Below are 24,812 nucleotides of genomic sequence, written 5' to 3'. Positions count from 1 at the left end.
TACCTTTTGGAACTGCATTCAGGTGTATTAAGAATTGCATGTTCAGAAGGAAGACATTTTGTCTGAGCTGTGCTAAAGGTGCAAAACCTCAAAAGAAAACTGTAGATCAATACTTAAGTGTGTTATCACCTCTTGGAAGGTGCCTTGATGAAGAACATAGCCCACAGCTGGCAATGAATCCAGAAAAATAAAAGCTCTTTATTATCATGGTTTGTTTGGTAACTTAACATCAAAGGTATGTGTCCCCCTTTGGGTTTTGTCACAGCAGTGCAACCTTGACCCAGTAGTTGTGTCCAGAGATGAGCATTTGTCCATCCTCTAAAGAAAAGTACGTAGTGTTCAGATCAAAGCTTCAAGGATCCACCTTCCTGTATGTAATGTGGAGGTGCTGCGTAAGTGGCTGTGTGCTGGTTGCCATTGAGACAGTCTGCTCTAGCTTTCCCTCGGCATTCAGACAAAATTTGCGGGTGATCTGTAAAGGAGAAGAGAGGACACACGCAATAAGCAGAATTTTGAAACAAGCTAGAAGTCGAACATGGAAAGAGCAAGGACTCAAAAGTAAGAAGCCATTACTCAAACAGACACTATATTAGCTGCAGATGTTTAAACATCTTTACACAGCAATCTGCATAATCATTAACACTTCAAACTGTCCAAATCAAGAGAGGCAAAATATAGTTTATTTGGGGTCAAAGAGACCTACAACACTCCTAAAACAAACACCATTCAGTGCAAATCCATTTCATTAAACACAATTAAAAACAAGTTGTAATACTTACAACACTCTTAACAACATGGAACATAATAACTTCAAAACATGCCACAGTGCTTAAAACGTTTGTAGCACACTTGTGAAAATTAGCAGACCATCGCTTTAATACATGAAATTCCAATTCCTCTCTACAACCGGGTCAAGTGCTACAATGAAGTGCAGATAATATGGCATTGCTATTTTCTTATCCAATGTACACCTCCAGATCCTTGGAGGGCAAAGATACTTCTACCTGGCTGTCCATGAATAAATGTGTGTAAAGTGAAAAAAAACTAAAGCCAAGCTCCCTACTAGCAGAACAAAATCACAGTTCAGCGTCTCTTAATTTCCATGGAACAACATTTCCTGCAATGTCTTAAGCAAGAAGGTTAGAAGGAGAGAAAACAGGCTTCAGTTTCCTCATCTGTCATACATCCAGGGCAGGGCTTTGTGAGGGCAGTCAAAATGTTTTTCCTAACAGTGAAAGAAGCCAGCGGCAAATTACAAAGCTTAAATTTGACAAAAAAGGGTTTGGCTAACGGATGAAGCAATCTATGCTTGGCCCATGCTCCACACATAAGAAGTGGAAGTGAAGCCAGCATGTGCTGGGAATTAGAAGGCAGCAAAGAAGAGTGCCAATGAAGCCAACAAATGTTAACCAATGGGCGAGCACCCAGCTCTTTACAGTAAACAATACCCCTTGCAGCAATAGCGTATGTGCTGTCAGCAGGCAATACCTAAAAACTGCCCTACTTCTGTTCCCAATGTCTCTTCATCTGAGCTTAAGAAAAACAACAATTGTATGGCCTAAATCTTTGTACTCTATGTTTAGTTCTAACATCAGTGCACACAATGAGGCATTTTAGGTGATGTATGTAAACATCAGCACATCTATTTTGTATAATTTCTAGATTTAACTTTTTCCGTACATCACATCTGGTCAAACTTTTGGGGCCGTTAGCATTCAATGGAAGCACAGCTCAAGACATTTACGGAGAATTTCACCCATATACTAATACAAAATCCTTATCAGTCCTTCCACCGTAGCATCTACGTTTTGGGAGCAAGCGATGATGGGTGACTAAGAATTCAGTCAATTGCATCTCTTTGGGATCTGTTTGACGTGGGGTCTGAGTTCTGTCTTATGGTATTCAGCTGTAGAACACAGTGAAGTATGTTTTGGTGGATTGCGCCTTTGTGAGCACAGTGCTATCCAACTGTACAGTCCATCTGTGCTGTATTGGGTGTCCAATGTTCTTTCTAATCTGTGCTGTAGGAAATTACATGCATCACGTGTATTTAGAGATGCATACCGTTGCGAAAATGATAATACCCAAAGATGCAGCATCTCTAAACAAAATATATTAGGGCATGCTCCCTTGCACACAGCAGAGGAGGTGTCATCATCTACAGTAACATTTAGTTGAAGCCTCTACCCATCCCAAGTGCAATTGACCTCAAACGGTACATTAACGGGACAATCCTTTAATAAGCCTGGATAATAAGTAAGAAATATTCAAAATACAAGTTTACACATCTCACATATTTCTCAACAAAGTCCTAAAAGTAACCAATGATCAACAGGTGAGAACCGAACTGAGACCAATAACATTATTTTCTACTGCCCACTGGTTGACCATGTCCAGTATTCACTTTGAGTATTGTTTGCTAAAGATAGCTAAAAGCACAGAAGTACTGGGCAACTGTGACACACTCTAGTCACCTTTCCGAGTATTTTTACTCCCACATAAGTTATAGCTACAATCCCCATCGCTTGGCATTCCTGGAAGTCTTTCCTGTTCCTTTTTAACGCTTTAATATATGGTGTCCAATCATATTTTCGTCTGGTATTTCAAGAGCTTAGGAACACCCCATTTCACAGGATACCTTGCCAAAGTGGTACAACTATTCACTTAGGTCACTGGAGCCGCCTCAACAGCGGTATTCTTTAGAAAAGCATTGGCTATAAAAACGCAGAAAACTATGATTTTACCATCTTTGCCTTTACCATCTTTTACTTTTAATATTTGATACTTGAGGAACGTAATAAAAAAACACAAGTCAGAACAATAGTAACCATATCCTCGGTTGCCTATTCCTCAAGCCTACCAAGTTCCACTGTCAGTATAGTGTACTTTGGAGGTCTAAAGGCCTAATTCAACCTGTAGCACCTTTGATAAATTTGGGCTCTTTTCTTAAGCATTAGCGTGATTATTCTCTTACTCTGTAGAGTGGCATTGATTTACAGTTATAATCATCCCACTATCATTGGTTAAAAATTCATTCCACCAGGATGGGTAGCTTTAAAGACAACACTTGGCAGGCCATCAGGCTCCTCCCCGTCACTAATCCCGAGTTACTGTTCTGAATTGTTTCATTGATGACAAAAAAATAGCTGCTGCTTCTTGCCTAGTTAGTGAGTGGGAATAACCCTCCATAGAATAACGTGCCAATATGTGAGAACCTTCACTTTGGGGAGGGTGGGGGGAGTTGCTTCGATCCTGTTACTCAGACAAGCTTTAGCCAACAGAACCCATAGGATTTTATCATTGTTATTTTTTGTATAACAAATTTTATTGAAATTTCTATGGACACACAATAGAATATTATAAAATATCATGTAACATCCTGTTTAGACACCTAACGACCACCCATAAGGTCTCCTTTAAATTGTCCCCATACAAAGTAAACATGAAACATAACAATTCTCTCATCCATTATCTCTCCCCATCCCACGATACGCAATCAGTTTTTTGTACATTTGCTGAAAAGTTTGAGGAGTCCCTCATTCACCAACATCAGGTTCTCTCTCCATTCCTCCATTTTAACTCAGCTTGTCCCTGGGTGAGGGTCCTGCTTGTTGGGCATATAGTGGGATCAATAGTCTTATCTGCAACGTGATGAGGTAATTGTGCAGAGGGGGACTGTATCCTTTCAAACTTTTTTCCCCGTAGTCGACAGGTTGCGAGTTATTTTCTCCTAGGCCATTGTTTGTCATTCATTACGTATCCACAAGACCTAATGAAGGGGCCTCCTTCTTTTTTCAGTTTAACATGATCTGTCTCTTTGCCGCTCCAAAGAGAGGGTCTCATATTATCTTGCTTATGTGGTTACCCCCGCCCCCATATGTGGTCACTTTATAATTGGCTGTATTACTGCCCAGTCTCTTGATAAATGTTCACCCAGTACAGAGTCTAGATGGATTAGTATCTCTTTCCAGAATGGCTTGGGTATGTCACATCCCCGCAATATGTGAAGGAACATGTTTCCCATTGCCAGCACCTCTCTTATGTACCCGAATATATACTTTTAAGTATACTGGGGGTCAAGTAACACCTCATGAGTAGTTTGCATTCTGCTTCTCGGTGTTGGAGAATTTTTAAGTTATTGTGGGTGTTGTGCCCAAGAGATGCTCACTCCATGTCGCTGTAGGTCCTCCCCAAGTTAATGTTCCAAGCTATTCAATAAGACCACCTGATTCTACATGGACCATCTGTCAAAATGTGATAATTTCGTAGTTAACTGTTTTGTGGTATCACATGTGCTGACTAGCTTTTCAAATGAATTTAGGGGCCTTATTCACTGCCTCTTTTAGCCCCTGGTTCATGAACCACTGTCTTATTTGATTGTGCTACATTCTCGCTCTTTCAAGTGAAATTCTCGTTTACAATCTTCAAATAATTTATTTTGACAATTACCAAACGTATCTTGAATCACAAGACATCACCCCTATTTCCATGACCCAAATTTCCCCTACTTTTTCCTGGTGTAAATTCAGGGTTCAGAAGAATTGGTGTGTATGGGGCTAACTGTGTGGACAGTTCTTGCTTAACTGAAATGCAATCCCTCATTGTCAAAACGTCCTGGTTACCTCTGATATATAGAACAATCTGGGTCTTAAGTTTCTAAGTAACCAAGGCAGGGCCCAAACATCTTTGTCCGCCACTGCAATATCCATAAAAAGACACTTTTTTCTGATTCACGTGCTGACCATTTTATCAGTAGGAGACACAACGGTATTGAGACACATTCAGTAGTTCAAGACCTCCCTTTATAATTGGGGGCATCAAGAGCTTTTAGCTCAGTTTCGCCCATTTATCTCCCACAAATATTTGATTATGTGATGTTGCAGGGACATAAGTTTTGCATAAGGTATTTGCATGAGGATAGCTTGAAACAGATAAAGCAGACAGGACAATATGTTCATCTTTATAACACTAACTCTACCCAGTACTGTACTGCGCCCCTTCCACTCATGGAAATCAGCCAACACTTGCGCTTTTAACTGGGACAGCTAACACTGCTCCCTGTTTCCACTGAGTTTGTGATAAGTATTCCTAGATATTTAGATATTTTTTGGCCCACTTCATTGGACAACTCTTTTGTAAGTGATTCCTGTTCTTTTGGGATGGAGCTGTTCAAAATCTATGATTTGTTTGTACTGACCTTAAAGCAGTCTGCATCTTCAAGTTCTTGCAGACATTTTCGTATCGCTGTCAGAGAGGTCTCAGGTTCAGTTAATATTAGAAATACATTATCAGTGAATGGCTAATCCTGTGCCCTTCCCCTCCAAATCTTACTCATGTGACCTTAGGGTGTGATCGTATGCACGTGACAATGGGTGCTATTGTGAGGGAAAACAACAGGTGAAAATGGTCATTCCTTGATGCGTGCCCTTACGTAGGCTTTATGTCTTGAGACCCAGTTAACCCTTATGCTTGGCTACAGGTTGTAAGAAGTTAGATAATATTCATATTTTAATATATGGGTCTATTCTAACTTATCCAATGTTGCTTTCAGGATCTCCAAGCTCACCCTGTTAAATGTTTTCTCTGTGTCAAGTGACAGGTTAACAGGGATCCCCTTTTTCCTGCACTCCTCAACTATACGAGCCCCTTTTCTCACATTATCTGCCCCAGGTGTTCTCTGACAAAGCCTGTTTGGTCCAGTTCCACTAGGAAAGGCTTGACCTTTCAAAGACGTTATACACCAGTGATTTGGTAAAAAAAAAAATATATATATCTGTATTGAGGAGGGTGATAAGTCTGAATAGTTTGCATTAGTCGCGGGGCTTCTCCTATTTAGAGATCAATTTTATGTCTGATTTCTTCATGGTAGGTGTGATGTTCTCCGATTTTCAAAAAGAGTTAAGGAGATCCATTAGGGAGTGCAATGACAACCGAGAATTCCCTCTAAAATGCTCCTGTGAGGCCGTCAGGGCCTGGTGCTTTGGGTGGAGGGATTTTATTGCCTCCCGCACATTTTGCGCAGTTATGGAATCGTCTAGTTGCTTTATCCAGTCCAGGATGAGGAAGGGCAATTGAAGTTTGTCCGGGTAGGACTGTATTACCTCATCGTTCTCTCAGCCAGGAGTATATCTCACTGTAAAATATAATGAATATATCAGGTATCCCTTGTATGCAAGTGATCTCTGTACCCTGTGGTGTGCGCAATTTTGTTATATGTTCTCTTGTTCTCTGGGGTCTCAACTTATTTGATAGCATTCTTTCAGGTTTGTTTCCCTTTTCATAAAATTTCAGTTTCAACAGCATGGTATCTACTTTATTTGTTCTAACTACGCTTAGTTACTCATAAATATGGTTTCTCTTTTTTTCTGTTTGTATTGTGGGTTTGTGTTTATGTTAATTTTCCACCCTTTTTAACACTTCTAAGATTTTCTGATTTCCATGACTTGTTTCCCTTACTATGCTGGACAGCAAGGATATAGCCTCCCCCGGAAAGTGGCTTCTAATGCACCCCCCACTGATTATTTTAAGTAGTGTCCCCGAGGTAATTTTCTATGAAGTAGTTTCCTATGGTTTGGGCAAGTTCCTCTCTATTTACCCGCACCCTCCTATTAGTCAATCCGGGCTGGAATCTTCATATTCTCCCTCTCTTTTCTTTGCTCACTTCTTCTAGCCATAGCTCGATTTGGATGAGTACTTACTATTATCTGTGCAACTATATTCCTTCACAATCAGTCTCTTGTGGTACACATTATATCAATACGTTTATACATCTTTACGTGTATACATCTTTACGTGTGAGAAGAATGAAAATTCTCTACTCTCTGGATGTGTGTGTCTACAACAGTCTACTAGATCCCATCCCAGAATTGTGTTTTTCACCTCTTTGAGGACGCCTTAGCTGTGTATATAGTGTGTGAGGTCCTGCCTCATTCAGTGTCCCAGATCATATTAAAATCCCCACCTAAAATCACCCCCATTTTCTACTGGGCCCACTCCTGTGTTGAGGACATTGTAAAGAAACTTGATGAGCATTGAGGGAATATATATATTAGTAAGAGTAATAGGGGAATCCGAGATCAAATACCTTAATGCCAGGCTTCTACCCTCCGGGTCTCTCTTGATGTTTCAAGTTTGCACAGGGAAGTCCTTCTTAATCAAGATGCCCACTCCAGTTGTTCTACTTTAAGCAGATGCCCACAAGTGCATAAAATATACTGTAATGCTCCTAAGTTTGTCTTGTTGCAGGAGGTTAGTCCCCTGTACAAATATTATATCCACCTGCTAATGGCTTGGGTAGTGCCATACAATGCATATTTTCCTTGGCGAATTAAGGCCTCTCACATTTAATATTAAGAGTTTGAATGTCGAGCCATATCAACATTATTGGGGTTGAAAGCCCATGCAGGCATCTGGCTGAGTGCTGTGGATTATATTTCTCCACAAAACGTATCTCTAGTTACACTTAACCTAACTACATAACGTTTATAGGTAGGGGTAAACCTGCCCCCATGCTGCGGAGATCTTGACTTTGACCCCTTCTATCTCTTTCACAAATTATAAGACTGTGGTGTGTGGTATCAGTGTAGGTGATGTTTGTGGTCCATGTATTTCCTCCAACATCACCACCCTTCCACCCCAATTATAATGTCGAAGACTGCTCTCATAGTTACAGTGCATAGCTTTTTCGATCGTCTTAGATGTTCATCCAAGCAGCAACAACCTTTGACCTGTAGCCCCTTGTGGACCTTACCAGTCCCTTTTATCTGCAAAGTTGTGTACATAGCTATTAGTTTACGTCCTTCTAGTGTTCACAGGGTCATGCACAAACACATCTTTAATTGACATACTACTGTTGAACCCTTAAGTGGGCATCTGTTGAATAGGGTCTAGATAGGTTTTGTCTTTTGTCACAGCTTTATTTCATAGTCTATGTCCTGGCCAAACCTGTGCTGTTGCTTGGCCTCGTAGTCACAAATGTGTACGAGTAAGATTCTTGCCCTGGCACCATCCTCACTCTCCTCATGCAGACCTAGGACTTTCTGCCCCCATGAAGCATTTTGACAATCTTTTTAAGACCTTTCCATGGGAACTCTTGGCCATTTGGTAGCAGCCATTTAAAGAGTATGTGCCTTTGGTGAGTTCCAGGGTGACATTCCTGTATTTTCTTCTCCTCAGTAATGTCGCTGCAGAAAGGTCTTTGAACAAGAAAATCTTGAAGTATGATTTTGTTTTTGTTTACGCAGAATCAACAGTATGCGTTCTTTCTGGGGGTAGCTGGAGAGCTAAACCACCATGTCTCTAGGTTTATCTCTGGTGTCTTTGGTTCTCCTTCCCACGCTATGTGCTCTCTCAATGACCACTGTATCATCTTCATCAACAGGGAGGATGGCTCTAAATAACTCATTACACATTGGGCATGTTGTCTCCTTCTGTGCCATGTTTAAGATTGCATGTCCTTATATTTTCATGTTGAGATCCATTTTCTAACTTTTGACATTTAGCCATCAGCCATGTTGTTTGCTCTCTCAAGTGGCATATTGTTGCAGTGACCCCCTGTTCCGAGTCAGCTACATGTTCATGAACTCTTCTGCTTGTTCCAGTTGTTGCCCATTAGTTGTAGGACATTATAGATGTCTGACACATCTTTCCCTATGTCAGAATCCTGTTGGTTGAGGCCTTCTTGAAATGTTTTCCTAAGTCCATTTTTATTAATGAGAGGCAAGCTTTAAGCTGTTCTCTGCGTGAGAGGCGAGGAGTTGGTCACCATGGCACCAGATGATCCCTGTATGTTCTCATGGCTAGCTGGTCTGCTTTAGAGGAAGCCTACAATAGTGTTCGGCTGTTTGTGCTTTTGTGAGCACAGCATGCCATTATCCACATTGGTTTCACATGTCCCTTAAGAGTGGTTGTCTGCACGCAGCTGCTGGGTTCCCTACCTTTCCCAGCATCTGCACATTTGTTTAAACACTCCTTTTAATTGAATGGAGGGGCAGGACAGTGTTTTTCCTTTGCCACTGTAGGGCAAGTTACTTTGTTTTGGTAACGTCTTTCCTGGTAGAGACAATATCTAGTTGCAAATTCACTACCTCAGAATTTCCACCAGGAATTAGTATGGATCCCAAAAAATTACTTGTGCAGTACCTCTGTGCACCATAAGTGGCATTGATTGGCTCTGCTCCCGTCGTCCATGCCAGATATGACGCCACAGGTCCTATGCAGGCGCCACCCCGGCGCGCTGACATTGCTTTCTTTTCATAACTTTCCACCCAGAAGCGCACAGCCATGAAGAACACTGACCACTGGTGCGTCAAAAACTAGGGCCTTGAAAGGGAAGTCCTTTTCCCTAGAAACCAGTTTGCAGAACGGGCAGGATGGGTGGGTGGGTAAAGAATCTACAACCAGATATTGGGGGTTATTCCAACTTTGGAGGAGGTGGTAATCCGTCCCAAATGTGACGGATTTACCACCAGCCGTATTACGAGTGCCATAGGATATAATGGACTCGTAATACGGCTGGTGGTATATCCGTCACTTTACCGTCACTTTTGGGACAGATTACCACTTCCTCCAAAGTTGGAATAACCCCCATTGTCTCTACTAGATAAGCGGTTACCAATGGTAAGTAACATCTGATAGAGATATCTAGTTGCAGATTCCTTGCCTTACAATAGATACCCAAGCAATACCATCCCCGGAGGTGGGTCTGCAAACTAAGATCACACCAGAAAGTCAGGCAGGACCAAACAGGCAAAATACCCACCCCTATGGACCCGACTGTCCAGGCAGTAGTGTTTGCTAAACATGTGCAGTGATGCCCACACTGTCGCCTGACAGATGTCTAGGACTGGAACTCTGCGTACTAAGACAGTGGTTGCAGCTTTAGCTCTGGTAAAATGAGCATGGAAGACCTCAAGGGGTTGCTTCCTAGCCAATGAATAGCACATTTTAATGCAGAGCACGACCCATCTACAGATGGTTATCTTCTGCACTGCCCGATCTTTCTTCGCACCCACATAACCAACAAAGAGTTGATCATCCCCCTGGAATGCTTTGGTACGATCAAGGTAGAATGCCAATCTTCTTTTTGGGTCTAGACGGTGGAGTCTCTCCTCTTCCTTAGAAGGATGTGGCGGTATATAAAAAGTAGGCAAGATGATGGATTGGCCTACATGGAAGGGAGTGACCACTTCTGGCAGAAAGGAGGTCAGAATGCGAAGCACCACTTTGTCAGGATAGGTGGAAAGGTAGGGTGGCTTAGATGACAATGCCTGCAGCTCACTCACCCTGTGGGCAGATGTAATGGCCACAAAGAAGGCTGTTGTAAAAGTTAGGAGCACAACTGTGGAGAGGCTCGAAAGGAGAGCATGTCAGAAATGTCAAAACCAAATTCAAATCCAATTGGGGCATAATGAATGGGGATGGAGGAAACATATGAGTAAGGCCTTTAAGGAATCTTTTTACAATAGGGTACCTAAACAAAGAAGGTTGATAAGGCAACCTAAAAAAAAGCAGAGACTGCAAACAAATAACCTTTGAGTGCAGAGCCCTGCTGGGCCAAAGAAAGTATAAACAAGAGAATCTCCGAAAGAAGGGCAGAAAGGGGTTTAACAGACTTGTCTGTGCACTAAGCCACAAATGTTTTCTAACAGCAGACGTATACCATTTTTGTGGAGGGACGCCTAGCTGCCAAGATTACATTACAATCTTCAGGTGGAAGATGAAAAGCTGTCAACTTCTGCTGACAATCTCCACGCAAGAAGGCAGAGACTGATCAGGTTGTTCAGGTGGAGAACCCTCTCCTGCTACTGTGACAGAGATCCTCCCGAAGGGGCAGTCTGACCGGAGAATCGATGGTCATGCTCAACAGCTTAGGATACCAAACTCTTTAAGCCCAGTCCGGAGCCACAAGGACTACTTACGCCCAGTCATCCTTTATCTTCTAGAGAACTGTGGACAGGAGTAATATTGGCAGAAAGGAGGCCTGAGTTCCACTTGAGACGAAAAACATAGCTGAGCAAGTGCTGCCTTGGAAACTGCAAAGTGCAAAACTGCCGAAATTGCACGTTGTCTGTGGATGCGAACAGATCTAATCAGGGCTCTCCCTACTGCTGAAAGTGATCATGCGCCACCTCTGGATGGAGATGCCATTCATGACTGACTAAGCATTGTTGGCTGAGTTTGTCTGTTCTGATGTTCAGAGGGCCTGACAGATGTTGCACCACCAGAGATATGCCCTGCTGTTCCAGCCATGTCTAGAGATGCAGGGCCTCTTGTCAAAGGGTCCACAACCCCGCCCGTTTGTTGCAGTACCCCATGGCAGTGGTGATGTCCGTGATCACCTGCACTAGCTGTCCCCTGATGGAGGTTATGAAGGCTTTCAATGCTAGTATGATTGCTCAGAGCTCCAGCAAGTTAATGTGGAGTCTATACTCCGCCAGAGACCAGAGTGTTCTGATCTCCACCTCTCCCAGATGCCCGCCCCATCACAGGAGTGATGCATCTGTCACTACTGATAGATCCAGTTGGGGAAGGCAAAGGGATTTGCCTCTGACCCAATCGCAGTTTGTTAGCCACCAATGCAGATCTTGCGTAATTCCCTCCAAGGTCTGGACCATGTCGGAGAGATTTCACTGATGCTGCACCCACTGGACTTCAGGTCCCCCTTTGGAGCCTGCATATGCCATCTGGCATGTGTCCCCAGCAGGATGTACGAGGCCATGAGGCCCAGCAGCCCACGAGTCATGCTCACCAAAATCCAGGATAGATGCTGAAACATCAGTAACAGAGCCTGAATATCCTGGACTAGCTGCTCTGGAGGATAAGCCAGAAACTGCACTTTGTCCAGACTAGCTCTGATGAAAAGGAGTGCCTGAGAGGGAGTCAGGTGTGACTTTGGCACATTTATAGTGAACCCCAGCAAATGCAGGAGGTCCTCCATAGTCTGGAGGTGGGAGACAAAAGCCTGGGGCGAGCCACCTTCAACAGCCAGTTATCAATATAGGGAAAGACTGGAACCCCTGATCTGGGCAGATGAGCTGTGACGACTGCCATCCCCTAAGTGAACACCTGAGGTGCGCTGGTTAGGCCAAAAAGAGTATGGTGAACCAAAAGTACAAGTAACATTAGTGGGCAGGCAGTATGTGAATGTAGACGTAAGCATCCTACAAGTCCAATGCTAACATCCAGTCTCCTGGGTCCAAGGAAAATAACACCTGAGCCAGAGTGAGCATTCTGAACTTCTCCTTGGCAAAGAGATTGAGGGACTGGCAGTCTAGGTTAGGGCGGAGGCCCTTGTCCTTTTTGGGCACCAGAAAGTGCCAGGAACAACAACCACAACCTACTTCTGGCCCAGGGACACTTTCTATGGCTCCCTTGGCCAAGAGAGATGTAACCTCCTCACAGAGAAGTGCCAAGTGATCCTCTGTCATTCAATCTTAGGATGGTGGCATGGATGGACGGGTAGACTTGAATGGGCAGGAGTAGCCCCTTCAGACCCACCTGTCTGATGGGATGGATTGCCAGCGGAGCAGGTGATGGCAAATCCTGCCTCCGACTGATCCCTGACGGGGAATTGTAAGACTAGGAAGATTTGGAGGCAGAGGGGTGGGGGGCCAAGTCTACAACTCCTGATTCTTCCCTTCATGCATCATGGCCAGGGCTTCCCACACTCTTGGCCTTTCTACTCCCCCATAGGCTATCTGGCATCTTCTGGCAGAGAAGAACACTCGCAACCTTCCCTTACTTCTCCAAGGATCCTCTTGTCTCGTTGCCCCATTAAATCACATTGGGATGTTCTTAATCTGTGTGTGTTGGGGGGGGGGGAGAGAGGTGGTAGTCGGTCTGGCAAGGAGCTCCGCAGAGAGAACCTCGGACCAATGCCATTGTTTGAGTAGATTTGTTTTACCACCATAGTGGCTTGCTTCGTCTTCTTATGTTTTCCTCCACATTAGAGGAAGACGGTACTGCTGTGAAATCTGTGCACAGCATGTGCATCTGCAACACATGCATATGAAAGTACATACTTGTAACAATCAGTTGGAAGCTTGTTGTGCTTTAGTCCATAAACCAGATTTTAACAGCCTGTTTTTATCACTGAATTGGTCACTATACCTTCTTAGACTGGTAAGCATCCTTGACAGTAGGGTATCCAGGGGTGGCCCTGGCAAAATTGTGACCAACCTTGACATGTAAGCCGAATGTGCCCATGCGAGGCAATTGCATATATAAGTACTGGATTAAAATGTGAAGCTGATATTTGAGAACAAAACACACCACTCACTAGGTGGTGCATGTAATGCAGAGCTTTATTGGCTATAAGAGCTTCTTACAAGTTAGGCTGGTTAAGCTGGAAATTACCTCACGTGCACATTCCTTGCCACGGATCACAGTGGAATGAGGTCTGAAATGTGGATAATCACTACAGTAAGTACTTGATACTGCACACAGGTGATAACCTGCTCAGTGCAGCAATGATCACAGCTCACTTCACGGCCACCCTCCTCTGGCATTCGAGGGTCGCTGATTGTTTGTGCATTTGGACAACACCCCAACTATTGCAGCAGCCATCTCCTCACACCTTACTACAGTGATCCACTCACCAGGATTCCCCATTGGACCACGGTACCGCCAATGCTCTCCTCTTTCTCAGAGGGCATACTGTTCTTTGCAATCAGGCATGGGCTGGTGCTCCAAGGTCCAGGACAGGTGGTACTGGATTCCGAAGGTGATGTTCCCTCACCCAGCAGTGGGATCAGAAGGCTTTGCCCCCCCCACCCTGTCCTGGTCACAGGCAGAAGTCTTTAACAGCTTCCCCTCCTCAAGCTCCCCTTCTTATTGTCCGTTTCCAGAGACCAAATGTGATTTAAAGTCTGAGTCTTTCACATTAATGTTGGGTTCTGCTTCCTTTTGAAGTGCCCACACCTCTGTTCTCTCATCCTCCTGAAAGCAGTGTCACAGAAGAAGCGAGTCCAAATCTGACACAACACAGGCCATGGGAGTGACCAGATGTTCACACCTGGCTTATTGGTCCCATCTCCTTCTTGAGATGTGCTGAGCCCCCCTTCCTTGTGACCTCTCTCTGAACCAAACAGCGCTCTTTAAAGTGTACTGGAGAGCCTGGCTCTCCCATCCACAGTGTGTCCAACCCAGCTTACAAGAATACAACAATACACAAATATGTCTGAGGCAATTTCTCTACCACCTCTCCTCAAATTTCTCCAGCCAGCCCAGGGCCACAGAAAGTGGAACCCAGAGTCTTCCATGTATTCATGGGCACACACACACACTCATCACATGCATATAGCATACATGCACTGCACAGCACTATGCTGTTATGTATTGTACCACTCACAGGCACACTTAAACCCAGCACATGCATATAACATAAAGGCAATGTGCAGCAGTACAATCTTTACGTACTGTACCACTCACATGCACACATACACCTAGTATATGCATTTAATATGCATGCACTGCATTATCCCTGTATTGTACCATTCATGGGCACACCTATACCCAGTACACAAAAGACACAAAAGCACCGAGCAGAACTTTACATGAGTGAGTCTGTAGGACTCACTCCAGTGACACAAATAAAAAGGATCTCTTCCCTCCTACTGATCACTATCCTGTGTGCTATCACCACCGTGTTCATACTGCTTAACTCCTGGTAAAGCCAGTAGCCTTTCACCACTATGGGGGTAGTATTTCAGGTGCCCCTACCAGTCCAACAAGACAGCAATCTGTGAGACAGACCTATGTCATGATGCACACGCATGATCCTTGTTCAACCCGACAACAAAAATCAGCATTACGGATTCAGACATTAGTAGAGTTGGGCCCTCAGGGCAGAGGTGCACACCCACCACCATATGAGGGACTTTTTTTTCGTTTCAACAGTGCTCACATAAACAAGGCTTTATAAGTCTCTGCCCCTCTTCCCCTTGACAGCTTCAGTAGTCATTGCAAGTAAACCTCTGTTTGTTTTTATCAAGTGAGCAACAGTTATTTCCCCCCCTCCAGCAGTCTCAAAGTAAGGTAGTATTTGTTTGGGGGGTGGGGTTGTGCTATACATTTTCATCGTTGGGTCCTTCTCAGTAACCTTCAAAGGACATGACATTTTATACATTCTTCCTTTTCCTTCTAAATCTGGAAGTTTTTTTGCCATACTTCAACCTCCTAAATGGCCCTTCACATAGGTTTTGAAAGGTTTCGAAGCCTTTTCCAAAGAGACATCTTATCTGCTACAATAGCTGATAAATTGTCCATGTGTAAACATACCAAACCTTGGACCACTAAATTCCTATGGGGACAGAAAGGAGGTGGATGCTGGTTTCTAAAACTGCTAGTTAGTCTCCCTTCTCGAAATAAATACAAAATGAGTTTGCCCCTAGGTGTGTGAAAAGGGTACATGCTGTCTTCCCCTGGAAGGTCCAAAACCGTTATGGCTGGGGTAAGTGATAGGTCAATCCCTATTGTATCCTTTATAGGGCTACACAGTGACGTTCAGTAGGGATGGACCCGGAGGTAGGTCCAAGAGACATCATCAATGCCTCCAACAGTGGTCAGATCCTTCAAAAACAGCCTTGAGTCCGACAGGAGTCAGGTACCACCAGGCCAAGAGCTTACAGACATTCTCTTTGTGTTGAGTGCATGGTGACATCTGGCTTCCCACTTTTTTTTTTTTATTATTTTAATTTTAATTTATTTATACAAATTTACAATATAAACAGCAACAATAGCCCCAGGAGCTGGTGAATACAACAAAAGGAGTCCATCAGTGTGCACATAGTATCGCTAGGGACAACCAAAAGTATAGTACAATGAAACAAGGTTCCCAGCATGTCCAGATCAGCAAATTCAAGCAGCATCCCATATGTCTAACAAGAGCAATAGCATGAAGCACACCGCTAGGGGATAATCTGAATGCTAGAGCTCCCCAGGGTACAAAACTCAACAACAGCCACAACAACTTAAGAATGGAGGCGGCAGAGCAGACTCATGTAGCAGGACTGTCCACCAAACAGCACGTACTATGCTTGCGGGGAACAACGTCCAATCCAGTCAACCATGTGCATGACCATTCATATGTAGCTGAGGCCCTCTCAATGCAGCCATGAGACTCCAAAAAGGAGCGGAAGGGTGCCCAGATGTCTCTAGGGCAAGAACGCGCAGGGGCCATCTCCCAAAAGATTGACAGCTGCTCCTGGCAGAATGCAGCATCACGTGGCCAATCAGACCTCTGCGGAGCCCTGCCCCTCCCCCAGCACATCGCCACTCTTCTCTTTGCCAGCAAAAGCAGCATACCTACCAGACGCCTCCACTCAGACGGCACCCCATCCAGCAGCCCAAGCAACGCCAGCACAGGGGAGAAAGGCAGATCCAAGCCAGTCATTCCAGCTATCGCATGCATCACCTCTCCCCAAAAGGCACGCACCTCTCCACAATTCCACGCCAGATGCAAAAAATCAGCGTCCGGCGCATGGCACCGTTTGCAGCGTGCATCATCACGCAACCCCATATCACACAAACCGCGAGGGGTATAATATAAGCAATGTAAGAATTTAAAGTGTATGAGCCACAGTCTGTAATTAGGTGACAGTGTTCTCATGTGTGCGCCACAGCTTCTCCACATAGCCTCAGTAATAGTCTCCCCAACCTCCATCTCCCATTTAGCCTTAGCAGCCTCCACCACCGCCTTCCGCTGCTCCTGCAAGCACCCATACAATCTGGTGATAAGCCTACACGGCGACTGCGCACGCCACAGCAACTCAAGCGCCTGACAGGTCTTCGGCATTGACGGGAGACCAGTAAATCATGCACGGAGCATCGCATATACGCGCAGCAAATATAGCCTGTATAGCACATTATCAGCTCCAGCCCTCAGCGCCTCCTCCGGCAAAAGCAAGCGCTCGTTCACAAACCAGTCCCTCAGCAATGACAACTCAAAAGCAGCAAGAAACTCTTGCAATCGTGCATCGTGGAACATCCTCTCATCTGCAACGTCCAGCACCGGCATCACAGGGACAAAGGGTTCTCCCGTCCCTGACCGGCCCACCAACGCAGCCTAAGCCCCAGAAGTGCACGCAACAGTATCCACTCCTCTGGAGCGAGTCCGGGACATGCATCCAAGAACCCTCGTCAGCTGGTCCGGCCACACTGCGTCGGTCTCAGGCGCAAGATGAGGTAGATACCTTATAGGGCGAATCCAAAAATACGCAAAATGAGCCTGGGCACAATAATAATAAATCGCCAGGTCCGGGGCGGCAAGGCCCCCCATCTCGAACGTCAGCTTCTCCCAGGAGATCCTGGGCTGCCACCCGCCCACACCAGCTGCACCAAAGCTGATCTAAGCCTCCGCAGGAAACTCACGGTTGGCACCAACGGGAGGTTAACAAAAAGATACAGAAATTTTGGCAGCACAACCACTTGGCAATGCCGAAGCGCCCAATAAGCGAAAGCGCCAGCGAACGCCACACCTCGAGCCAGTCTTACAACCAAGCTACTAACTTGCCATAATTGGCAAGCCAAAGGGTCTCTGCATCGCAGCTCATCCAAACTCCCAGAGAGCGAACCGGGCCATCCGCCCATTCAACAGAATAACGCGACGAGAAGCGCGCAGTGCCACAAGTGAGGGGAAGCACAACCGATTTAGACTAGTTCATCATTATGCCAGAAAAGGCACCGAAACGGTCAACCTCAGTGAGCAAAACATCAAGGTTCCTACCCGGCTCCCGCACTTACAGCGCAATATCATCCGCATGCATCGAAATTAAAATCGGACTTTGCCTGAACTGCAGCCCTCTGTGATTATGATGTTGCCGCAAATGGGCCGACAGCGGTTCCATCGCGATAGCAAAAAGCAGCGGGGATAAAGGGCACCCCTGACGAGTCCCCCTGGCCACCGGAAAGGGGCCAGAGACGCAGCCATTCAGCCGCATCCTTGCAACCGGATCCGTATACAGCAAACAAATCAACTTTATAAATCGGGCCCTCATGCCCACCCTGCCCAGCAACACAAATAGGTATGGCCAGGCCACAGAATCAAATGCCTTTGTTGCATCTAAAAACACTACAGCAGCCTCATCTTCCGCTGTAAGGCCACCCAGCACCACAAAGAACGTGCACAAATTATGCGTCGTCGACCGCTCTGGAACGAAACCAGAATGGTCCGGGAGCACCAGTCGCAACATCAATGGCTGCAGACGTAGCGCTATCAACTTAGCCAGAATTGTATTGTCTACATTGATCATGGAGAGTGGGCGGTACAAATCACAGCTACAGGGATCCTTTCCCGGCTTAAGTATCGTAGCGATCAACTCCTCTCGTGGGGAAGCAGGGAGAGACCAAGTCTCCAGCGCCTCGGCATAAACCTCCAGCAGATAAGGAGCCAAAATATCAGAGTACTCTTTGTAAAAAAAAAGCAGGGGTTAAGCCGTCCAATCCCGGGGACTTGTCACCGGGCAGTCTGCTAATTACTGCCTTGATCTCTTCCACCGAGAAAGGCTCATCTAAGTAAGCTCTATGTGCATCATCGAACCAAAGCAGGCTTATCTCTGAAAAATAAGCTTGCGCCACATCAAGATTCTGCTCGGCAGGGGCAGAGTAAAGATCCTCAAAATATCTCATAAAGACCTTCATGACACCCTCCGTACCGCCACCCGCTCACCCACCTGCCTGTCTATTTCAGTGACATAGCCACTTGTCCAAGGTTTGCGTATCATGTTCACCAGTGTTTGACCTGCTCTGTCTCCCTCCCCGTAGCGGCAGGCCCTGGCATATTTCCCCAAATAACAGACGTCCTGCTGGGAGGCCTCCTCATATTGAGAGACTGCATCCCGTAAAGCCGCCAACGTCTCACCAGCCCAGTCCGCCACCAATTTCGCCTCCAGCTACGATATCTGCGATTCCAGCTCGGCTAACTCTTGACGCAAAGCGCGAAGCACACCATGATGCTTAGAGAGGCACACTCCTCGAATAACCACCTTCAAGGCCTCCCAAAGCATTCCGACCGAGCCAACCGACCCGCAATTCTCAGCGAAGAAATGCACCCCTCTAGCGTATTGCGAGTACAACGCTCCATGACACTCACCAATTCATCCAGCCTTCAGCCGATTCAACGTGGAAGCCTCCAAATGAGTCTCCTGAAGCATGCCTTGATCTATGTGATGGCGCTGTGTTAGGAAATGCCTCCTTGGCATGGTTACCCTCTGACTTTTTGCCTTTGCTGATGCTAAGTTATGATTTGAAAGTGTGCTGGGACCCTGCTAACCAGGCCCCAGCACCAGTGTTCTTTCCCTAGACTGTACCTTTGTCTCCACAATTGGCACAACCCTGGCACCCAGGTAAGTCCCTTGTAACTGGTACCCCTGGTATCAAGGGCCCTGATGCCAGGGAAGGTCTCTAAGGGCTGCAGCATGTCTTATACCACCCTAGGGACCCCTCACTCAGCACATACACACTGCTTACAGCTTGTGTGTGCTGGTGGAGAGAAAATGACTAAGTCAACATGGCACTCCCCTCAGAGTGCCATGCCAACCTCAAACTGCCTGTGGCATACGTAAATCACCCCTCTATCAGGCTTTACAGCCCTAAGGCAGGGTGCACTATACCACAGGTGAGGGCATATGTGCATGAGCACTATGCCCCTACAGTATCTAAGCAAAACCTTAGACATTGTAAGTGCAGGGTAGCCATAAGAGTATATGGTCTGGGAGTCTGTCAAACACGAACTCCACAGCACCATAATGGCTACACTGAAAACTGGGAAGTTTGGTATCAAACTTCTCAGCACAATAAATGCACACTAATGCCAGTGTGCACTTTATTGTAAAATACACCCAGAGGGCATCTTAGAGATGCCCCCTGAAAACATACCCGACTTCCAGTGTGGGCGGACTAGTTTTTGCCAGCCTGCCACACACCAGACATGTTGCTGGCCACATGGGGAGAGTGCCTTTGTCACTCTGTGGCCAGGAACAAAGCCTGTACTGGGTGGAGGTGCTTCTCACCTCCCCCTGCAGGAACTGTAACACTTGGCTGTGAGATTCAAAGGCTCACCCCCTTTGTTACAGACCCACAGGGCATCCCAGCTAGTGGAGATGCCCGCCCCTCCGGCCATTGCCCCGATCTTTGGCAGCAAGGCTGGAGGAGAAAATGAGGAAAACAAGGAGGAGTCACCCACCAGGCAGGACAGTCCCTAGAGTGTCCTGAACTGAGGTGACTCTTACTTTTAGAAATCCTCCATCTTGTAGAAGGAGGATTCCCCCAATAGGATTAGGGATGGGCCCCCCTCCCCACAGGGAGGAGGCACAAAGAGTGTGTAGCCACCCTCAGGGCCACTAGCCATTGGCTACTGCCCTCCCAGACCTAAACACAACCCTAAATTCAGTATTTAGGGGCTCCCAGAACCAAAGAAGACAGATTCCTGCAACCTAAAGAAGAAGAAGGACTGCTGACCTGAAGCCCTGCAGTGAAGACGGAGACAACAACTGATTTGGCCCCAGCCCCACTGGCCTTTCTCCCTACTTCGACAAAAACTACAACAGCGACGCATCCAACAGGGACCAGCGACCTCTGAAGCCTCAGAGGACTGCCCTGCATCCAAAGGACCAAGAAGCTCCCGAGAACAGCGGCCCTGTTCAACAAACTGCAACTTTCTGCAACAAAGAAGCACCTTTAAAGACTTCACGTTTCCCACCGGAAGCGTGAGACTTTCCACTCTGCAGCCGACGCCCCCGGCTCGACCTGCGGAAAACTAACACTACAGGGAGGACTCCCCGGCGACTGCGAGCCCGTGAGTAGCCAGAGTTGACCCCCCTGAGCCCCCACAGCAACGCCTGCAGAGGAAATCCAGAGGCTCCCCCTGACTGCGACTGCCTGTAACAAGGGTCCCGACACCTGGAACCAACACTGCACCCCCAGCCCCCAGGACCGGAAGGAACCGAACTCCAGTGCAGGAGCGACCCCCCGGTGACCCTCTGCCTAGCCCAGGTGGTGGCTACCCTGAGGAGCCCCCCTTGTGCCCTCCTGCATTGTTGAAGAGACCCCTGGGTCTCCCCATTGATTCCTACCTGAAACCCGATGCCTGTTTGCACTCTTCACCCGGCCGCCCCTGTGCCACTGAGGGTGTACTTTCTGTGCCTGCTTGTGTCCCCCCGGTGCCCTACAAAACCCCCCTGGTCTGCCCTCCGAGGACACGGGTACTTACCTGCTGGCAGACTAGAACCGGGGCACCCCTGTTTCCATTGAAGCCTAGGTGTTTTGGGCACCTCTTTGACCTCTGCACCTGACCGGTCCTGAGCTACTGGTGTGGTAACTTTGGGGTTGCCTTGAACCCCCAACAGTGGGCTACCATGGACCCAACTTTGAATCCTGTAAGTGTTTTACTTACCTGTGAACTTAACATTTACTTACCTCCCCCAGGAACTGTTGATTTTTGCAGTGTCCACTTTTAAAATAGCTTATTGCCATTTCTGTCAGAACTGTACATGCTATTGTGATTATTCAACGTTCCTAGTATACCTGAGTGAAATACCTTTCATTTGAAGTATTACTTGTAAAACTTGAACCTGTGGTTCTTAAAATAAACTAAGAAAACATATTTTTCTATATAAAAACCTATTGGCCTGGAATCAGTCTTTGAGTGTGTGTTCCTCATTTATTGCCTGAGTGTGTACAATAAATGCTTAACACTACCCTCTGATAAGCCTACTGCTCGACCACACTACCACAAAATAGAACATTAGAATTATCTCTTACTTTGAAATAGTATATACAGAGCCAACTTCCTACATGCTGGATATAAGCAGACATGAGCTGCACCTTACACTGATCATTCAAGCCACCCACATTCCAGGTAAGGCAGCTAACCGCCGACATCGTCCCCAGCCTCGTTACAGCAGCACTTCCATTCGTACCGCCACAGAGCCACGCGTTGACGCCTACCAGACCCATTCGTCACAAATAGACAGTAGCAAGAAATCCAAACATCACAGAAACAACAAACTAGAACACAGACCCACCCCCACCCACGTAGACCCCCCCAAACGGGTCAAAGCAGAGAGCCCCCCATCCCCCAACAAAGGAGATCAGGAACCCACAGCATAGTAAAAGGACTCATCCAGGGGTCGTAAGCCTAGCCATCCAGCCCATCCACAGTGCAGATAGGCTGGAAAGGACAAAGGGCTAGAGAAGCAGGTATACAGACACAGCAGCTCTTAAAGAGGGAATCAAAGGCATCACAACAATAACGCCCGACAGGAATCAGGGCCCAACAGCGACTCTGCTCCAAAGACAGTCAATCAGTGTCACTAAGGTTCGCCTGCTCTGAGCCAGGATCTCTCGATTCCTCAGCCGCAGAGCGCTGTGGAAGCGTCTTGACAAATTTGGCCCCAGCTCCGGATCCGTAAAGAAATGTAGTGTGCAGCCATGCTGTATCCGAAACTTCGCCAGATAGATAAGAGAAAAACGAGCTGCAGTCGGGCTTAAAGAGCGCTTGAGCGGCAGGAACGCCTTGTGCGCCGCCTGCACACTCGGAGTATAATCTGGAAAAAAATGCAGCTTTGTGTTTCTGTAGATCACTGGACGTCGCTCTCTAGCCGGCCGCAGCACAGTGTCGCGGTCACGATAATTCAAGAGGCAAAAAATAACAGGTCGCGGCGGAGTCCCGGGAGGGGGCCTACGGCCCAACGATCGATGAGCCCTCTCCACAACCAGCATTCAAGAAAGCTCACCAGGAAACAGGTAGGCAAGCATTTTCTCCATGAAGTCTTCCATCCTACCCATGTCCGTGGACTCGGGAAGACCAATCATCCTGATGTTTTTGCGCCGGGACCGCGCATCCAAATCTTCATTTTTATTCCTTATTACCTCCAGCACCCGCTCCATCTGCAAACAACGTTCTCTCTCACCATGCCGCTGGTCCTCCATCTCCGAGGTGCGCGACTCAAGTTGCTCAAAGCGAGCATCTTGCTCATCCACCTGGGCCCTGATGCGGTCGATCTGCTCTGTCAAATGGTCCAGCTTGGCATCTATGCCCGCCAAGCTGCTCTTGAGATCCAAAAACATGGACTTAACGGAGGCATCTGAGGGCCCATTGTCCATCTGCACCTCTCCAGGCTGCGGCGCAGGGGTGCACTCCCCTCCGCTTGCCACCATCGAAGGAAAGCTTGGCCTGCCGCTGCTACGCCTTGCAAATAGCATCCTCCACTAGGAGCCCAGCCGTGGATGCACCTCCAATCACCAAAAGGCAGGTGGACCACCCAGATAGTATTGGGCCCAGGCAGTGACCTGCAAAGGAACTCCCAGCAGCTGGGTGAGATCCACCAGCCGGTGACTGCACTCTCCCAGAGGTAAGTACTGGATGTCCTCAAGGCCAGTCAGTCTTCTCCCAGGAGACGCCAAATGCAAACCAGAATCTCTCTCAGTCCTCCGCCACCACCAAGACGCCTTCTGTCGCCACCAGCAGACTAGCTAGCTATGGTTTCGGTCCAAAAAAAGGGCCTAGTTTCTCCAAAAGGCCAAAAAGGCTCCCCCCGGCCAGCGACTAATACCATCGGGCCCCCCAAGCAGGGGCCCAACGCCAGGAGGCCCAGGGTGAGTCCGCCGCCCAGAGGTCCCCCACCGGCCGCCACCAAGCCGGTGCAACACCGCCGCTGACTCCGCCACCCCCAGGGTGGGACAGGCCCCAGCTCTCCTGTCGCGCCGCCAGGCAGCCACGCGCCACAAGGCCACAGGAGGCCCGGGCTATAAGGTCGCGGGGGCTGCGGCCCGATTAGACTGCCAAAGGCCCCCTCAGCAGCACTCACCTCGCACCCCGCTCCAGCGGGGGACAGAGGCCTTTTCCCAGGCACCCACAGCAGCGCGCAGCAGCCCGCCCGAGCCGAGCGCGTCTCCTCCAGTAGGCCAGACGCCAGCCAAACTCTCCTCTGCGTTGCCGGCCACGAGCCCGCAGGCAGCCAGAACTTCGGGGCGGACGAAGGCACTGTCCCAATCCTTAAGTCTCCTAGCCGGGGGGAGCGCTACTAATGCCTCTCTGTCAGGATAATTGGTAAAAATAGCCCTAAGTCCGGCAGAGCCTCACTCGGTGACGGCTATCTTGCCGGCAGGCTAGCTCCGCCCCCAAGGCTTCCCACTTACTGTCTTTTGATTTTAACTCAAAATCTTCTTGTCATTGTGACAAGTAATTATGTCTTGCCCTGACTCGGCCTATGTCCAGCGATATGCATAACCTATAAACATGATTCCCTCACTTGCTGAAGCCTCTGGCAGTAGGGTTTCTACTGAGGGTAATGTCCCTGCCACCCTGTATTCATTTCACACATGTCCTAGGCATGTAAAGTGCTTATAATACTCTAAATCCAACCCCCAAGGGTACTTGGTGAAGTTCTTCAGGATCTTCCCTATTTTTAAGTTGTCCTCCATTGAAGAAGTTTCTCAGTCGCTGGGGGTTCAGCCCATCTGACCAGCTGATGAGAAGGTGGTCATATAGTCAAATAATGAAATATAGATTTAGAGCTCTGGGAATTAGCCGGAACAGGAAGGTGGTCTCCTTTTTATTTTCGACTAAGCCAAACATAATATGTTAAATTCTAGTGCTGTATATTATAGTTTCAGCTTAAAGTCTAGGGCATGGAGGTAGTCAATATGTGTTTTAATGGAATTGATGTGTTATCATCCTTGGCTATCAACCATGGTTTTGGCCTCTCGATTCCCATCCATTCTACTGCGGATCAGGTTTGTGCCACTGCTATATTACCCATAAATATCTGTGAGTACCAGTCCATCCTCTGAACGTTTTTTGATGCTAAAGG

At 47.1% G+C, this 24,812-nt stretch overlaps 1 protein-coding gene across 2 annotated transcripts in view; it reads right to left on the bottom strand.

Moving 5' to 3' along the window:
• Window positions 1–178: 178 nt before the first annotated feature.
• The window catches only part of THAP4 (THAP domain containing 4), a 424,173-nt gene continuing 399,539 nt past the window's right edge, over window positions 179–24,812 (bottom strand). For both annotated transcript variants that reach the window (XM_069213628.1, XM_069213629.1), the window contains one exon: window positions 179–472. In XM_069213628.1, the coding sequence (XP_069069729.1) occupies window positions 353–472 (120 nt within the window). In that variant the 3' untranslated portion in view covers window positions 179–352. The remainder of the gene's footprint in view (window positions 473–24,812) is intronic.

This window comes from Pleurodeles waltl, chromosome 11 (assembly GCF_031143425.1).
Source record: "Pleurodeles waltl isolate 20211129_DDA chromosome 11, aPleWal1.hap1.20221129, whole genome shotgun sequence".
In the NCBI taxonomy this organism is placed as follows: Eukaryota; Metazoa; Chordata; class Amphibia; order Caudata; family Salamandridae; genus Pleurodeles; species Pleurodeles waltl.
This window is presented reverse-complemented; position numbering and strand designations above follow the sequence as displayed.